At 44.1% G+C, this 16,765-nt stretch overlaps 3 protein-coding genes across 28 annotated transcripts in view; 2 read left to right on the top strand and 1 right to left on the bottom strand.

The window, feature by feature from the left end:
* Window positions 1-2,870, top strand: part of CTNS (cystinosin, lysosomal cystine transporter) — a 13,139-nt gene extending 10,269 nt beyond the window's left edge. The window contains exons 10-11 of the mRNA XM_039507490.1: window positions 381-498; window positions 918-2,870. Of these exons, the coding sequence (XP_039363424.1) occupies window positions 381-498; window positions 918-1,048 (249 nt within the window). The 3' untranslated portion in view covers window positions 1,049-2,870. The remainder of the gene's footprint in view (window positions 1-380; window positions 499-917) is intronic.
* On the bottom strand, window positions 2,633-12,794 carry TAX1BP3 (Tax1 binding protein 3). Its single transcript, XM_039507516.1, has 4 exons — window positions 12,682-12,794; window positions 8,495-8,614; window positions 7,869-7,946; window positions 2,633-4,444 (listed from the first exon to the last, which is right to left on the bottom strand). Exons 1-4 carry the CDS (start codon window positions 12,718-12,720, stop codon window positions 4,307-4,309), a joined length of 375 nt encoding a protein of 124 aa, XP_039363450.1. The 5' UTR covers window positions 12,721-12,794; the 3' UTR covers window positions 2,633-4,306.
* An 8-nt stretch (window positions 12,795-12,802) lies between these two features.
* Window positions 12,803-16,765, top strand: part of EMC6 (ER membrane protein complex subunit 6) — a 34,684-nt gene continuing 30,721 nt past the window's right edge. For 5 of the 26 annotated variants that reach the window (XR_005590053.1, XR_005590051.1, XR_005590052.1 and 2 more), the window contains exons 1-2: window positions 12,809-12,941; window positions 13,679-13,750. Coding sequence is in view for 23 of the 26 variants with exons in the window: in XM_039507493.1 (XP_039363427.1) it covers window positions 12,856-12,941; window positions 13,679-13,750 (158 nt within the window). In the remaining 3 variants the exon portion in view is untranslated. The other 21 variants (XM_039507495.1, XM_039507492.1, XM_039507514.1 and 18 more) reach the window with 20 other exon arrangements.

Here is a 16,765-nt window from a genome sequence, read left to right on the forward strand (position 1 = left end):
TACCTGGAAGAGCACTGTAGGTTCTTTAATATGTGGTGCATATGATTCTAGAATGTGGACTATACTATTTTTAGAATTGTGATCAAAACAGATCACTTGATTGGCTTTTGTGCTGACTAAGCATGCAAGTAACTTTTTTGCAATGTGTGAAAACTGTAATCTGTTAAGCCAGCAAGACTCTTACAGCTGGGGTTGACTGAGGCATTGAAAGGTCATCTGATGTCAATAAGTGAAGAATTCTCCACTTTTGATGGGGTAGAATAAAAATTTTTGTCTTGTGTGACTGCTTAATCTGCAAAAAATATTTGCTTTTTATAGATAAAGTATGCAGCATATTTAAATTCACTTTGAGCTGATTCCCTTCTATGCCTCTCTTGTAGGCATACATGAATTTTCGGCGGAAGAGTACTGAAGGGTGGAGCATTGGAAATGTGTTACTAGATTTTACTGGTGGAAGCTTCAGCCTCCTTCAGATGTTTTTACAGTCTTACAACAATGGTAAGCATGGAATTGAAGCCCCCTTGTAGGGCCTACATTTTCCACTAAAGGAAAAACCTGCCACAAAGCACTTTCTACCAGTCCAGACCCACTTAAGGTCCTTCCCAAAACTAGGTGTCCTGCATGCAGCCATCAGTGCTGTAAAAATGGGGTAAAGGAGAAGTTTGTCTTCTAATGCAAGCAATTTACACATAGTTGTTTGTAACCATACAGCAGCACAGAGTACCTTATTGCATTAACCCGTACAATATAGTGAAATCAAACTATGATTAACCTGTGCTGTTAAAAATAAACCATTTTAGTGACAAACTCTAATTATCTCATATACCCATAACTATGGAATAACCAGCTTAAGTCTATTAAATCGGTTAATGTGAGTGACAATGCAGCTTTTCAGACTACCTTGTTTTTTTTGACAGATGAATGGAAATTAATCTTTGGCGATCCAACTAAGTTTGGACTGGGCCTCTTCTCCATCATCTTTGACATAGTCTTCATCATCCAGCATTACTGTCTATATAGAACACGGGGATATGAGTCTTTGGACTAGAGTCCCACCTCGAACAGACACAATAGTACGGATTTATTGGTGTTACCTCGCTGCTGGCTGAGGGATTTCCAGACTACGCACCAGGTACCAGCATGACTAGTTCGAGTCGTGCTGTTTATAATTCCTCTTCAGTATGGGACTGCAGCGAACTTTTTTGCTTAATGCCAAATGCCTTAATGGATATTCCATTATCCTACCCCTTGCAGCTGGACAAGATTTGCAACCCTGGAAGCTAATTCCCGGCCAGCCTGTCTCGAGCTGGCCTAGTAATATGTGGCTATCTTTGATCAATACAGCATTCGAGGGGGGGCAAGGAAAGAGCTGGGCTTCCTTCAGCTAAACACCATTGGAGGGTGAAAAACCCAACCAGGTACCTTTTTAAAGTAGTGACCAAGAAACAGGTTTTTATGGAGTGGACAGTAGAATTTAACTGCGCTGCTGCCTTCATCCTCTCCCAAACCAAGCTGTAAGTGGAAGGCAGTGGCTCAAGAAGACTACTTGGTAACAACAGATACATGTAGGTACAGTGGGTTAATGAAGTCACTAACCAAAAAGCATGAAGACCAGACCAGCACTAATCAGACTTAATATCACAGCACATTCCTATGATGGTGTCAAGAGCTATACTTGTACACGCGGAGATCACATTAAGTCATTTTTTAAAGTGTTCATCACCAAGCACTTTCAGTAAAGGTACTAAATCTAGTACCAAATTTCTGACTATTTACTGCACTAAGTTAAGTTATTCACATTTGGTTCCATTAAAGTGCCTAGTCTGTGCTGTTGAACAACTTGTATTTAAGTCTGATCCTGTTGTTCAGTAGCCTAATGATTAAAACTTGTATTAGTCTTAGTGTTTCCTCCATTTTCCTGAGTAATCTAGGCAGTAGCTGATTAGCACTCAAACATGGCACCTTCTAGATAAAGATCTCAAGATTCCCTCTGCAAGGTAGGTATTATAACCATTCTATATAGGTGGCTTGAGGGAAATAAGGTCTTTAAGTAACAAGCCATTAACATAAGAGAATGCAGGAGGGTGGTGAATTGGGAATAAAACTTAAGTATTGACTCTTGCTCTGGTGCTCTGAATTGCTTTCTCCAGCATCCATGCAAAGAATGTAATATTTCATGTCCAACCATGGTTGAACATTCTTGCACTTTAAACTGTATAGCTTGGCACTATGCTGTCTCTTATCTTTTGACAGGAGTAAGGAATAGAGTATAGTAAATGGGACTTAAACACAAGATTTAGAATCACTAATATTCAGGTCTGATTACTTAGTCCTGCAACCCTTCTGCCAGAGGAGAAAACAACTTGTTCTTCTGCACTGAAAAGTTTAAGATGGTAAAATTTCAGAAGAGAATGTACTCCTCCCCCAGAGATGCTCCAAGTTGTAAATGGGTGCAGAATTTGCTGACTGTCACTGCACTGTTAACCATATTACACTGAAGAGGAGAAGATGTGCTAAACAGCTGTCTAAAAGTAGTCAGGTACCACTCAACCTGTCCTAAATCAGAATTGGAGGGGTAGGAAGCTTGCACAAAAAGGGTGTAAATACATAAGTTGTCCTCTTAAGCGAGACAGTTTGTTAAATTCATTCTTTATTGTGTAAAATCAAGAGACCACAGTACAAATAGCAGTGTACTTTTCTACAGTAAACAAAAATAAGGCCTATCTGTAAAGCTATTAAGATATTTACTACCACAGGAATTGTAATTTAAATGTCCAAAATTCCTTTTGGATTTTTTTGTATTGAATAAGATAAAAAACTGTATAAAAAGAGGCATCTGCTGGTATGTAAAGATACAGAGTGGAACATTCTTTGAGATGCATGTATCAAGTTTATAAAATTCATTGAAGTCAGAACCTAAATAGCACTGCAGTAATAAGTTAGTCTACAACCTCTTCAGTGTTCTATTTACAATTTTTTTTAAACTAGTCTGAAGACAGTTGAAGTAAAGAGGTCATATACAGTGTCATTAAAACTAGTTCTGGAAGATGAAACATTTTTTTGGCTAATTGTAATTAAAGCTAGCCTGTATAATGCCTTAAAGTGTTAATGTGGTTCACTGAAGGGTATGAAACCCTTCAAGGATTTTTAAGCTTTTTTTCTTCAAAAGCTCCTACAAATCCATAGTTTAGCCTTTCTGAAGGATTTCTGTAGTGTAAGTTTACCTACCACAGGTGCAGAGATAGGAATTTTGGTACAATAGATGTTTGCAAGCTCATTTGCACATTTCTACTTAATACAAGATTTAAATAAGTCTCCCCTTACAAAACAGACCAGCTGCCCCTTCTATTTGAAGATTCTCTGTTAAATGTGGAGTGAGGAAGTGAGACAAAGTTTCATGTATGTTCAGTAACAAAGGTTTCCATTTTTCCCACTTACAGTATCTTTTTTAAAACATAAGCCCTAGAGTTACAATAGTTATAGCATGTTAAAGCTGGCATTGTTCCCAAGTATTTTATGAAGCAATCATCACTTCATCTTGTATAGAGGTTACTTTGCAACTGTTACTCAATCCCACAGCTTCCATTATTATTTTTATGCACCAACTGCTAGTTCAAACTTGCATCCCTTTTAGGAAGAGCTGCTTGGTGAAGCAGACTAAAATCTTGCAGTGATCTATCCCTCAAGCACTGCAAAATATTCTGCTTAACATTTGCTAGCACATGTTAAGAGTAGTGTAGATGTCCTTACTCAACATTGGACCTTCTACAAACTCTTACTTAAATGTGGCATCTTAAAAACCTGAGCCAGAACTAGCAAGGGATAATCTAACCCTTAACATTAGATTTTGAAAATTTAGAGTAAAAACATTACCTCCTCTCCCCACTGTTAATCATTCACTCCTTACCAGCAGCAGCAAGCAGAGCTTTAAATGCTAAGCAATGGGGAACTCTTGCACTATAGGAGAATCATCTCCCACTAAGTTAATTGCATTTTTCCACCATTTCATCCCAAAGAAAAGTATTTAGTGTTTTGCATCTTGTTCTTTATGGAACTTCCCCTGTCACTGTTACAGCTCTGCATACATAGTAGGGTAAGGTGCTGTTTGATGCAGCATATGCTACTGGAAGCCTTTCTGAAAGAGAAACTGCTGCTGAAGTGTCTAGAATTTACTATTCTCAATTTAGAGTAAAAATGGTGCATGTTTTACCTTGCTGGGCAGCTCTAGTATTTGCTTCCTTAGAACAAGGGAGTGTCACACTATAGATCCCTCCCTCTGCCCCCCTCCCCCAAGCCTACTGCAGAATTAGGACATCATGGACTGCTGAACAGCCTTCTGCAGGGAGTGTCTGGTCACCAGGAGCCGTACCACTTCTTCATTCCTCTTTGTCAGTCTCTTCCTCGCTTGGTCATGAGTTACCATTGTCATGTCCCACCCGTTCACCTACAAACAGAAGTTTTATCAGGAAACAATATTGTCAGTGGAGCTAGCCTGGGGGAGGTGACAGACAGGCCCGAGCTTGCTAATCACACTGTCTTGGCACTACTGGGTTAAGTCAGACAGGGTGAACTTTAAGATTCAAAGGTTTGTTTTGGAGAAGTACCAGACAGCTTAAGAGCTGCTAGTACGACAAACATACCTGCAGGAGTCTTGGACTGAACAGCACCCACTCACTTCACTATCGCAGGGACACTTGTATGTGAACAGTTTTTTTTTCCTTGGGTAACATTTCTGCTGGCTGTCAGGTGAGTTCCCTCATTGCAGAACTAAGGGAGGGTCTGGTGTGGGTTTCTCATCTGCTCTTGCTGAAGCTGGTATACTTACTATGTAATTATTTAAGCAGGCCACAGCTAGCATTAGGACTGCTGTATAGCCCAGTGGTTTGAGTTCGCCCCCCAGGCTGTATGAGAGTTAGATTCAATTCCCACTCTGCCTGCTCACTGGAGTATAGGCTCTACTGAGTGGTGGGGGGGGGTTCCCTCATTCTTGCCAGCTGGAGCTGTTCCCCTTTACTTTAGTGTTTTGGGCTGGGCCAGGCCAGGAGCTGGAATCACTCCCTAGTCCAGTGGTTGGATACTGCCTAGATGGTGGGGGATTCTGGTTCAAATCCTGGTTGTGCCTGTTGAAGGGATTTGCAGGGGGATTCCCAGCCTTCCAGATCACACCTCAGCAAGGGGGAAGCTTCCTGTTTGAATCTCCTGGCTTTCTTTGGAGGACTCTTGTCCTTGAGAAGGGGAGGGTGTTTGTTTGAACAGGGACACACCCCTGAAGTTACCAGGGAGGTAGGAGGCCCTAGTCCAAATCAATTCACAGAGCAAGGGATGTGGTCTGGGGTCTCTTGGCCCCTGGCTGAATAACCTAGCAATTGGGAATGAAGGAGTGGATTGAGTTTTATACAGATCAATTTTAATTTAAAAGTAAAACATTAGATAGCAAAACTCCCCAGACAGAGCCAAGACTTGAACCTGGGTCTCCTGCATTCGAGGCACCTACCCTAACCCCTGCACCACAGAGGACTCTGCTACTTTGTCTTGCTTTAGCCCAATTAATATTTAATTAAAGTGGAATGGCTTCAAGAAAAAGGACTTAAGGGATTCCACATGAGGCTCATTCCTGGCTCAGGACTTGAGGCCTAGTCTCCACTAGTCCAGCCTAGTACCTACCCACTACCCTACAGAGGGCTCCTTACAGCACATCTTTGCTTTGGCCTAATTAACATCTAATTAAAGTAGAACAGCTTCAAGAGGCCAAACTGAGAAACCCTCCCAGCAAGATAACTCATAGCCCAGCTTTTAGGGCAGTTACTTGCATAGCAGGGATAAGTACTCAAATCCCCTCTCAGGAGACAAAGTGAGACTTGAACCAGACTCTTCTCACATCCTGGGTGAGTTTATACTCCACTGGGTGGGTTAAGTGATTCGTATTGTCTGTGACCCAATTATTATTTAATTAAAGGGGAAGAGCTTCAACAAGAGAAGATGAACAACGGACACCAGACTGTCCCTTAGTGCAGCAATTAAGGCTCTCACTCGGGAGACAGCAGTTGCGTATACAAATCCTGTCTCATGAGGCACAAGAGGGAATTGACCCAGAGTCTACTACAGAACTACTGGAGGATGGCTAATGTAACACCAATTTTTTAAAAGGCTCCAGAGGTAAGCCTGGCAAACCTAACATCAGTCCTGGGCAAACTGGTTGAAACTACAGTAAAACACAGAATTATCAGACACAGCTGAACATGATTTGTTGGGTCTGAGGCAACACAGCTTTTGTAGAGGGAAATCATGCCTCACTAATCTATAGGAATTCTTTGAAGGGGTCAAAGGATGAGGAGGATTCAGTGTATCTAGTGTACTTAGATTGTCACAAGATCCCTCACCAAAGGCTCTGAAGCAAAGTAAGCAATCACTGGGTAGGAGGGAAGGTCCTCTCATGGATCAGTAAGTGGTTAAAAGACCAGAAACAAAGGGTAGGAATAAATGGTCAGTTTTCAGACTGGAGAGAAGTAAATAGTGGTGTCCCCAGGGTTTGTACAGGGACCAGTCCTATTCAACATATTCATAAATGAGCTGGAAAAAGGGGTAAAAGAGAGTAAGGTGGCAAAACTTGCAGATGATACAAAACTACTCAAGATAAGTCCAAAGCAGTCTGTGACTAGACAAAGGGATCTCACAAAACTAGTGACTGGGCAACAAAATGGCAGATGAAATTCAATGGTGATAACTGCAAAGTAATGCTCATTGGAAAACATAATCCCAACTATACATATAAAATGGGGTCTAAATTAGCTGTTACAACACAAGACAGATCTTAGTCATTATAGATAATGTGAAAATATTATCCACTCAATGTGCAGTAGCTGTCAAAAAAGCTAACAATGTTGGGAATCGTTAAGGGATAGATAAAACAGAAAATATCATTGTCTTTATATAAATTCACAGTACACCCACATCTTGAATACCACATGCAGATATGGTCACCCTTCTCATAAATTATACACAGGGACTAAATATTTCCCAAAAAACTTTCCAAACAGGACTATTTTGAGTACACACTTGCATTATCAATTGTATTTAGAAGCTTTCTGCCAATTTTGTTAAAAGTAGACTATGATTCTACTATGATTCTACAAGTAAAGGCCCTTTTTGTGATTTTATCAGTTTCAAATTGGATACTCCATAACGTTTAGACATAAGATACAAAACACCCTCATGATGAGGGCTGCATCTACATCCCCCCTGGGAATGACCACCGGGTATGTGCCTAACATGGTAGCAATGACATTTTTCGACCTGCTGGGTTACCCTGAGTACCCCAGATGGATCCAGGCTCGTACACTAGTAAAAGGCCAACCCCACAAAGGCATGTGTCAATGTGCTTCCTCAGGATCTGCCTCAAGTGCTGGTATTGCAGAATGGTTGCCAGGCACTACTTTCAGAGCTTTGCAAGAGTTCATGACCATTCAAGGCCATGTGCTCAATTGTGACTTATCTGCACTACTGTGTGCTGCTCACCATGAACCAAAGAGACTCCACTCTCCTGCAGGGGGCATTCATGTTGGCAGTTACAGCCAGAAGCCTCTTGTCTGGAGATATGGAAGCTTTTCCAGACAGATTCCCAAGACCATCCACATGGGAAGGCAGTGATCTTTTATAAGCTTCCCTGGATAGCACATACAGCAGTGGGACAACAAGCAGGTGAAACAGTCAAGAATAGAGCAAGTGGATGGGATTCACCATCACCCTCCCCCCTACCTCTGAAGTAGCCTGGAAAGCAGTGCTCCCTAGGGAGCTTCTGGGCTGGGATTGTCCTGCAGTGGCTGCATCCAGGCATTCCAGTATGTTCTTCTTCCCACCATTGAATTTACCTGCATTATCTTGTCTCCAACCTGGAGTCCGGCAACTTCTGCTGGGCCTCCTTCTGTCACCCTTGTTACATAAATACCCTGTAAGAGTCATGTTTTAGTTATTCCAGTTGGAACGGTTACAAACACACACAAGGCAATAACCTTTATTTAGCAGCATCTTAAAAATGGATTCCATTTAAAAACAAGTCTGATATTTGAAAACAGATGAGTTACACAAGAGCCCAAATGCAGCAGCAGCGCAAGTTGATGACACTGACTAAGTGGGAAGGGAGTATAATGTGAACCAATCAGACTGAGGGAGGACCAGGTATAGACCTACAAAAAGTGGGTGCCACTCACTGAATTGAGGGAACTCAGCTTCTTACTGGGAGGTCTTAATAAATAAATAAAATAATAATTGGAGATAACTATCTCCTAGAGCTGGAAGGGACCTTGAAAGGTCATCGAGTCCAGCCCCTGCCTTCACTAGCAGGACCAAGTACTGATTTTTGCCCCAGATCCCTAAATGGCCCCCTCAAGGACTGAACTCACAACCCTGGGTTTAGCAGGCCAATGCTCTCAAACCACTGAGCTATCCCTGACCCACCCACTGCACTTAATTATTTAAGTTAAAAAAGAATATGAACCTTGTCAGTTTTATCTTCAGAGAAAGGATTCTGAGCAGGGTCTTGATCAATTCCACCTCCAATACTGAATCCAAGAATTAGATTTTCACCTTGCCGGAGTTTATGGATTTCAACTCTTTGCTGAAAGAGATGGGAGGAAAAAAAGTGTAGGATTCGCATTCCTTTCTCTACTCCAGCCAGAGTAGATTAAGTTTAGCTTTATTACATGTAACTGTCTCTGAAGACAGGACAACAGATTTTGTTCAGTGAGCTACTGCATAACTTGCAGACAAAGGGAGCAAATAAGATAGTTTACAAATGAAGGCCATATCACAAGCATGTTTTTTATATTTAAAAAAGAGCAGAGACAATGAACAGGGATCTCTGGATCTAAAACCCATTGGTGGATGAAAGCATTTGCTGTCTATCCCAAAGAGACAAGCAAACTTAACTTGGGCAACAGCTGTTTGTTTTAATTGATTCTGTTTAAAAAGTCATTAAGATGAACCATTTCTGCCCTTCAGCAGTAACTGAGCAGCATTTTTTGTCCTTGTTAGCAAACCACAACAGAAATAAGCATCTCCAAAAATATCCCTAAAGGACTTGCCACTTAAGCATCTAAAGAAGTTTAACCTCTATCTCTACCACCACAATTGAAATGGAGGGAGGGACAGCACCAAAAGCAGTAAAATTATACTAGAGATCAGTTTCCTTCAAGCCAATAAAATGCAAGTGTCAATAACTAGCAGTCTCTCTAACCCACGCATCTTATTTTGTTTTGTCCATGGAAAAACTATGAGTTCCTCCTTAGCTCTCTGCCAATGGGAGTATGCATCCTACTATTGTCATTCATAGAATATCAGGGTTGGAAGGGACCTCAGGAGGTCATCTAGTCCAACTTCCTGCTCAAAGCAGGACCAATCCCCAACTAAGCAAGACCAATCCTCAATAGATAATGGGGCAGAGACTTCTGTTGTCTGCAACAAGTTCAGAAACTTAAAATACTCTGAGTGTAAGTCACTAACTCAGCTGAAGAGAGTCCAACTACCAAAGGGTTCACAAGACCAGCTGTAAAGTTGCCCCGGCATCAAGAGTACTAAAAAAGTCTTGATAAGAAGGTTCTGGCACCAAGAGATTTTAAAACTTTGTATGAGTAACAGCAGAGGAGCTCTTAGTGACAGAGATATGAAAGAGAGTCATGATCTCACCCAGAACCCTGTCTAGCTGGGGCCTCTTTGAAAAAGAAGTAGTTTAGTCTTTCCTCTTGAATTAGGCCCAGATCCCCCCAGGCTACAAACTGCTCTGGCAAACACAAATGATTTGTGCAGCCTTTGCTGCATGACCTACTTTCACCAAAATTATGAGATTTATCATAATCACCAGGAAGCCTGGTTTGAGTGGGATTGGTAATTCAAAGTGAGTTGCTTTGCAATCTTCTTTCATCAAGGAAAGTAGTTCACATTACTATCTTAGAACATTTTAATTTAATGGACTCAAGTGTGACCAACTATAGTTACTCTATAGTAACAGAACTTTTAACTATAGCATTGCAGACCCCCAGATTACAGATAAAACCAAAAACAAGGATTTAATTCTCAAAAGCTTGCTTAGCATCTCATTTTCACAAGGGATATAGTTAAGTACAAAATTAATTTTTTTAATCTACTTCACAAGACTAGAATAGCTAAAGCAGATGCCACTCCAACCTTTTAAAGAGCACCAAGCAGCACTGTCTAGTGGAGGACACAGAACAGTCAGTAAATTCTGTCATACTACCAGCGTGATGTTTTGTACTGAGAGATTAGAAACTGTTTTCCCCTGCTCAGGGGAAGGTTCTTCCCCATGAGATACTCCAAAATGTAACCAGCCTATCTCCTCTAGGTACAGATTGGGTATGGTAACTAGCTTTCCCTTCTGACAGTGACTCCTGGAAAGAAAGCATGGTAGAGGGCAAAATTACAGGCTACATGTAAGATTTTGAAGGAAGTTTTTCTTCCCTCAAGTTTGCATGGCTGCTTTTTCCACTCATCAGAATGCTTCCCTGGGTCAAGTGAGCCCATTTGGAACACAAGAGGGAGGGTGTTTGTAACTTAGCCAGTAAACAAATAGTCATTTTTTAATTGAAGAGTGAGACTCCAGATGAGCTCATTGGAAATACTGACAGCTTCCACAGACAAACTAAAAATTGCACATAGCATAATAAGAGACAGACAAGGAACAGACTCTAGGCTGGCAGCCAAACAAGTGGATGGCAGCAGATTTGATATCTTTGTATGTTGTCTTCAACACTAGAATTGGCTCGGAGGCAGGTTGTTGAGAACAAGGCTAACAGCGTGCAGTCACATAGCATTTTTATCAAGTGGGGGGGGGGAAGGGTTAAGGCACCACAACTTTAGCTGAACAAGAACATCCTTGGTTTTGTTTTGTTAACTGGTGATACTGAGATTCCAGTTCAAGAAAACCTACACTCCTTAAGCAGCATGGCGTGCAGAGTTTTTACCCATGGGAAAAGTGGCCCATTGTAATTTGTGCACCATGATCTTCTATCCCAGGAGGCACCTTAACAGAAGGCAACATCTGCCAAGCTAAACAGTGAGCACTTTCCATCAAGAGCACAATGGTTTAAAAAAAACAAACTGTTAGAGAGGTCTGACATCTGAGGTGAAGTCCTCTGATAAGTGGCAAGTTGACTATGCTATGCCTCTTAAATCACAGCACAACACATACCATGATCCCAATTTGTGCTCAGTTAGGCTCCCTGGCATAGCAGGGAGATGTCAGAAATTTTACTTCTTTTGACAGTCACTTGGTTGGACAGATAGTGTGCACCACACTGATATGTGGCAAATTTTCACCTCTACACTTATATGGTAAATTTTGCTAGTTTATTTTCTACTGAGAAGGGTTGATTCTGGAGTCAAATCAGCCCCCATCCAACCTGCACTGGCAGACGTTAGTGGCAGAACTCACACCAGCTCACCGTATACAGCCTCTAGTTCTTTGTTCTTATCTTACGGTCAGAGACTTTGTGCAAAAGAGGTTATTTTTTTCATCCCCTCCACTGTAGCTACTGAAAAGTGACCTGCATGCCTGCAGTCCTGTGCTCAGCAGAAATGTAACCATAAGCAACTAGTGGAGCCAGCATAATCCAGTGGAGCTGGGAGACAGGACAGCTAGCTTTTGCTCCCTGCTCTACCACTGACTCACTATATGATCTTGGGCAAGTCAGATCACATCTATACGTCAGTTATCCTAGGTGTACAGAGGGGATAACGATACTGAGCTGGCTTCAATCTTTGGATGAAAGTGGTAAGAAAAATGGTGTAACCTAGTGTATATTTGTAGTAAAAATCCTTAATTAAAAAAACCACAATAAGGGGAGCTAATTCACCCAATCCTTCCCCCCCCTCCCAAAATGAATTAGTTTGACCTTTCCATTCCCCCTACCAGCCTCTTTTGGGGAAACAGAGGCACAGAGCAGCGAAGTGACTTGCTCCGTGTCACCCAGCAGGCAAGTGGCAGAGTCAGAATGGACCTCGGCTCTAAGGCCCAGGCCCAGTGCTCGGACCCGCACCCCACCCAGGAATGGGTTTAACGAGTCAAACCTCCGCAGGCGCGCGTACTTCGGTTCGGCTCAAACCTGTTCTGACGCGGTTTAAGCTAAGCAAGGCCCGTAGGAAGGGAAAGTGCGTCCCCCACCCCCCGGCTTCTGCCCCAGGGTAACGCGGAACTGGTTTAAAAGCGGTGCCACTCGCGTGTGAACACCCCGCCCCCGTGGGGGGGTTTCTGGGAGCAGAGCGCCCCAGGGAGACAGCAGCTGTTCCCCTCGCCTCCAGGGGGCAGGAATAGGCGCTGACCCGCTCGCCCCGCCACACGGACATCGCTGCACGGGAGCGACCGGCGGCGCCGCCCCAGCGCTGGCCAGGAGCCCGCTCCCCGAGCGCGCCCAGCCCGGCCCGGCCCGGCCGGCGGGTTGCACGGGCGGGGCGGCCCCGGGGCGTTTCCTGCACGGACCGGCGAGAAGCGCAGCCCGGGGAGGCCCGAGGCGCCCGCAGCCCCGCCTGGGGCCGGACCGGCGCCGCGCCCCGCTGCCAGCGCTGAGGGGGCTGCTCCGGGCGAGGCCCTGCCAGGGGGGGACGGACCCCCCGTAACTACCCCCCGCCCGGGGCCGCTCCAGACTCCGCCCCCCCGGCCCTCACCCCACTCACCACCACGGCGGTGACCGGCTGCCCCGGGATGTACGACATGGCCCCGCCCGGCAGCTCGCGCCCGACTCGCCGGCGCTCCCGCCGCCTCGCCAACAAAAGGTCCCGTCGGCCCCGCCCCCCTCCGCAGCCGAGGAGCCAATCGGGCGCCGCCTCAGGCCGAGGGAGCGCTGGCGCATGCGCATCGAGAGCGGCGGGGGGGGGGACCGTTTCCCGGCAGCCTTTGTTCCAAGATGGCGGGCTGCCGCCTGCGGTAGGGGTGGGTGAGTCGCTGCTGTTACCGCGGCCGGGTCGGGCCGCCGCTGGGGGTCCGTAGTGACGTAGTCCTGGGCCCGGCCTCGTCCTCGGGTCAAAGCGAGCCCGGCGGCGCTGCCTCAGGCATGTCCCTTGGGCGGCCCCGTCCGGGCCGGGCGGGGTAAGGTTGGGGGCGGGGGCTGGGCCCCGGCTGAGAGCAGGGCGGGGGCGGGTCCCCGGCGCCCCCCGGGGGGGGGCTCCCCCGTGCCCAGGAGGCCGCTGGTCTTGCGCTCGGGACCCGCTGATTCTAGTGTAGCCGCCAGGCTGCGGGGGGCGGAGAGTAGTTTCGAGGCCCGTGAAGGTGCAGGAGCGAGCTGGGGCCAGCCTGGTGCTGCGGCCCAGGGCGGCGTCCCGGCCACGGCACCGGGACTGCGCCCCCCCGGCTGATCCTGTCTCCCAGCCGAGCTCAGGGCCGAGTGGCAGCTGCACTCGGTGCCTTGGCTTGCGGTGAAAGCGGTGCTTTCCTTTAGCCCCTCCTGGAGTCGGTGACCCCAGAGAACACTGAGCCAGGGGTGAGTTTAAACTTCCAAATTCCTCCCCTGTGCTTCACTCAACGTGGGGGAAACAGAGCTAGCTTGGGGCTGGGTGGTTTTGCTTTAACTCAGACCAGGGAAAGGAGGAGACATACCGATTTAAAACTGCCTTTACTGCTATTTTGAATAATGTATCTATGAATATTAAGGTTTGTGACTTTTTTTTTTTACAGAAAGCTACAGTTGGGGTCCAGACTGCTTGACCAATCCTTCATCATCTGTGTTCTGGTTGCATTCTACCTCAGGTAATTACATTGTGAGGCACTCCAAATTTTCCAGATGCTTCATTTAAGCACAATACCCTTTGCTTTCAGTCCTACCCTTTTATGTACGGTTGCTATTGAATAACTATCATGTTCCACCCTAGCGATCGCTGCATTAAACTGCTGAGTAGAGGGATCACTGTATCTAGTTATTTTGGGTCTAAGCCTAGTGGAGGAGGGGTTCTTTAATATTAGTAAAGCACAATGAAACATTGGATGAAAAGTGCTATAGAAATGGCAAGTAGAGGCTTTAATGCAGTTTGCAGCTACGTGTGGCTAATTGGGTCCTATAGTATCTAGATACATCTTCCTTGGATTTAATTACAACCTCAGAATTTCGGCAATTAGCTAAAGAGGTGGCATTGTTGAACAGACCAAAATGACAGAAATTTAAGTGTAAATAGGGAATCTTACCCAAACTCTCTTTGTGCTACAAAAAGAAGGCTGTGGATTTAAAATTTGGTTGCTGTTACAACTACATGTATGTAGCTACAATATATTGGAGGAAAAGGCCATAGAGATGAGTAACCTCATTATAAATTGGGCTTCCAAGTCTTATACTGGAAACTGTTCCCTGTAAGCTGTGCGCTTGGGCCAAGTGGCTGCCCAGGAGAGATTCAAATGCTGCCCAGCTGATTAGCAAAGCATGTGCACCCCTCCTGCTTGATGGAAGGAGGTGGGGGGAGAAAGAAGGGTGCTGATGCAGGGGACATCCTGACACCGCATCTCTGCAGAGCAGGACAGAGGGGGCACAGCCTGGCTCAGGAAGGACTGGGGTGAATGATGAATGCCTTTCTTAAAGAGACAGTGCACTGTTTCTGAGATTTCCCCAGAAGCCAGCTCTCTGTCTCTCACATACACACTCTTCCTGCTCTCTGCAAAGCAGGGGAGGGGAGACAGCAGGGCTTAAAACAGAGCAGGAGAGCTTTCAGTGAGTGTCTTAAAGAGAGAGTGCATGGCATCTCTCAGAAATGTCCCCAGCAGCCAGCGCACACCCTGTCTCTGTGTCTCACACACACTCACTCTCTCTCACACCCACCTCCCAGCACATACTTGTATTATTGTTGTTACTACTTGGTACTTCCTGCACTGCACATATATTCTCTGTAATTTCAAAGTGTGTTGTTTTAGTGCTTTGACTGGTATATGCATTTCATAATTTTTATTTGTCTTACACTTAAATTTAATTCTTTGAGTAGTGAGTTCTAAAATACCTAACCTGTCCTGACTGGAGTAATTATCCCTATGGTAACTTAAAAAAATTTTTTTTTATTCTGCACCTGGATGGAAAAAATGAGGGAACAGTGATTGGAAGGATAAATTCATTATTTTTTTTTTCAGACTATTACTAAAGCTGGCCTAAATTTTTCTTACTGTAACAAGTAAATGTGTGTGCTGCAGACATACAGTAGTGAGATTGGTTCCGTTTTGTTTATATGTGTGGTGTTAATGACTGTAAAGGGATCCGAGGTTGAGATGTAAATTTACCTGATTAACTCAATTTTATATTTACATAGAATCCAAGTGTAGACTACCTGATTTGCTTGAATGTTTTAGCAGCTCTTAATACCATCAGTTATAACAGCTAGTAGACATGTGAATAACTCCTTGATTTCTTGTAGTTATTCAAAGACCACCACTTATTTCTAGTACAGATAACTGGGAATACAGTTTGTCCAAGGCACTACTCATCAAATCAATTTTTTTCTAAGGGCATGGACAATGTTCTGATGACTGATGCATTCCACATGTTGTCAGGCCTGATATTACCAAAATGTGCAACAGATTATAGGTACTCTTCAATTTATCAATTTTCTGATGGTGATTTGTGCTAAAGAGGTCAATTTCCAAGTAGCAGTGCATTTTTCACTTTCAGTTCCTGTTGTCAGTTATGGACAGGAGGGAAAAGAATTGTTCCATCCCATCTTCCCAACTAAAATGAAATTGACTTAGTACAATAGTTTCTTTTCTCTCCTTTGAGGTAGTCTCGTTGGGAGAAGGAGAAATCCTTGACTCCAAACCAGAGCAATGGCTACAATGGTGGCTAAGCGAGAAGGGCCTCAGTTCATCAGCGAAGGAGCAGTCCGAGGGAATGCAGCCATTCTGGATTATTGCAGGACATCTGTTTCTGCCTTGTCAGGAGCAACAGCAGGAATTCTTGGCCTGACTGGTTTACATGGCTTCATCTTCTACTTCTTGGCTTCTGTCCTTCTCTCAGTGCTTTTGGTATTAAAAGCTGGACGGCGGTGGAATAAGTACTTTAAATCCCGAAGGCCACTTTTCACTGGGGGGCTTATCGGAGGCCTCTTCACGTATATCCTCTTCTGGACTTTCCTCTATGGCATGGTGCATGTCTACTGAAAGAGTAGTAACCACTTTAGCTGCAATGAGTTTTAATGAAATAGGAGGACTGTTGCCAAAAACTCATCTAAACAACTATGCCAGCTTTTTAAATTGTTGTTCACTGCTTGTATTGTTAAGGCAGTCAGTAATTTATGTCTGAGTACAAAACTCTGTAGTATTTGTCTAATTAAATTGAATGTAAAATGTCTTACGGAAAAGTCACAAATTGCTTCCCACACATTTATAAGTATCCTATGAATTGCTAAAAATCACCATTTGTCCACCATTCTTGGCTGCCTTTATTCCTTTTACATTTTGCATCTGTAAGATCAGCAATAGCAGCTCTATTTTATGTTGTGTTCCCACTGTCACTGTTTGCACTAACATACAAACATTGGTAAAAACAGTATCTTTAACCATAAGCTTAATGCAATGAAATCTGAAAGGAAACACTGACACAGTTAGTTTCATGGTAATATGTAATTAAATGTATATGAAACTGGACAGAAGTATCTTATTTGCTTGGATCATTACTGTAAGTGCTGTGATCCTGGGTACAGTCACTTTACAAATAGGAAATTAAAGTTACTAAAACATTTCAATCTCTTCCATGCATTGACTTTGCAGAGCAAACTTTTTTAATGGCAGATATAA

Source organism: Mauremys reevesii, linkage group 20 (genome assembly GCF_016161935.1).
Source record: "Mauremys reevesii isolate NIE-2019 linkage group 20, ASM1616193v1, whole genome shotgun sequence".
NCBI lineage: Eukaryota > Metazoa > Chordata > Testudines > Geoemydidae > Mauremys > Mauremys reevesii.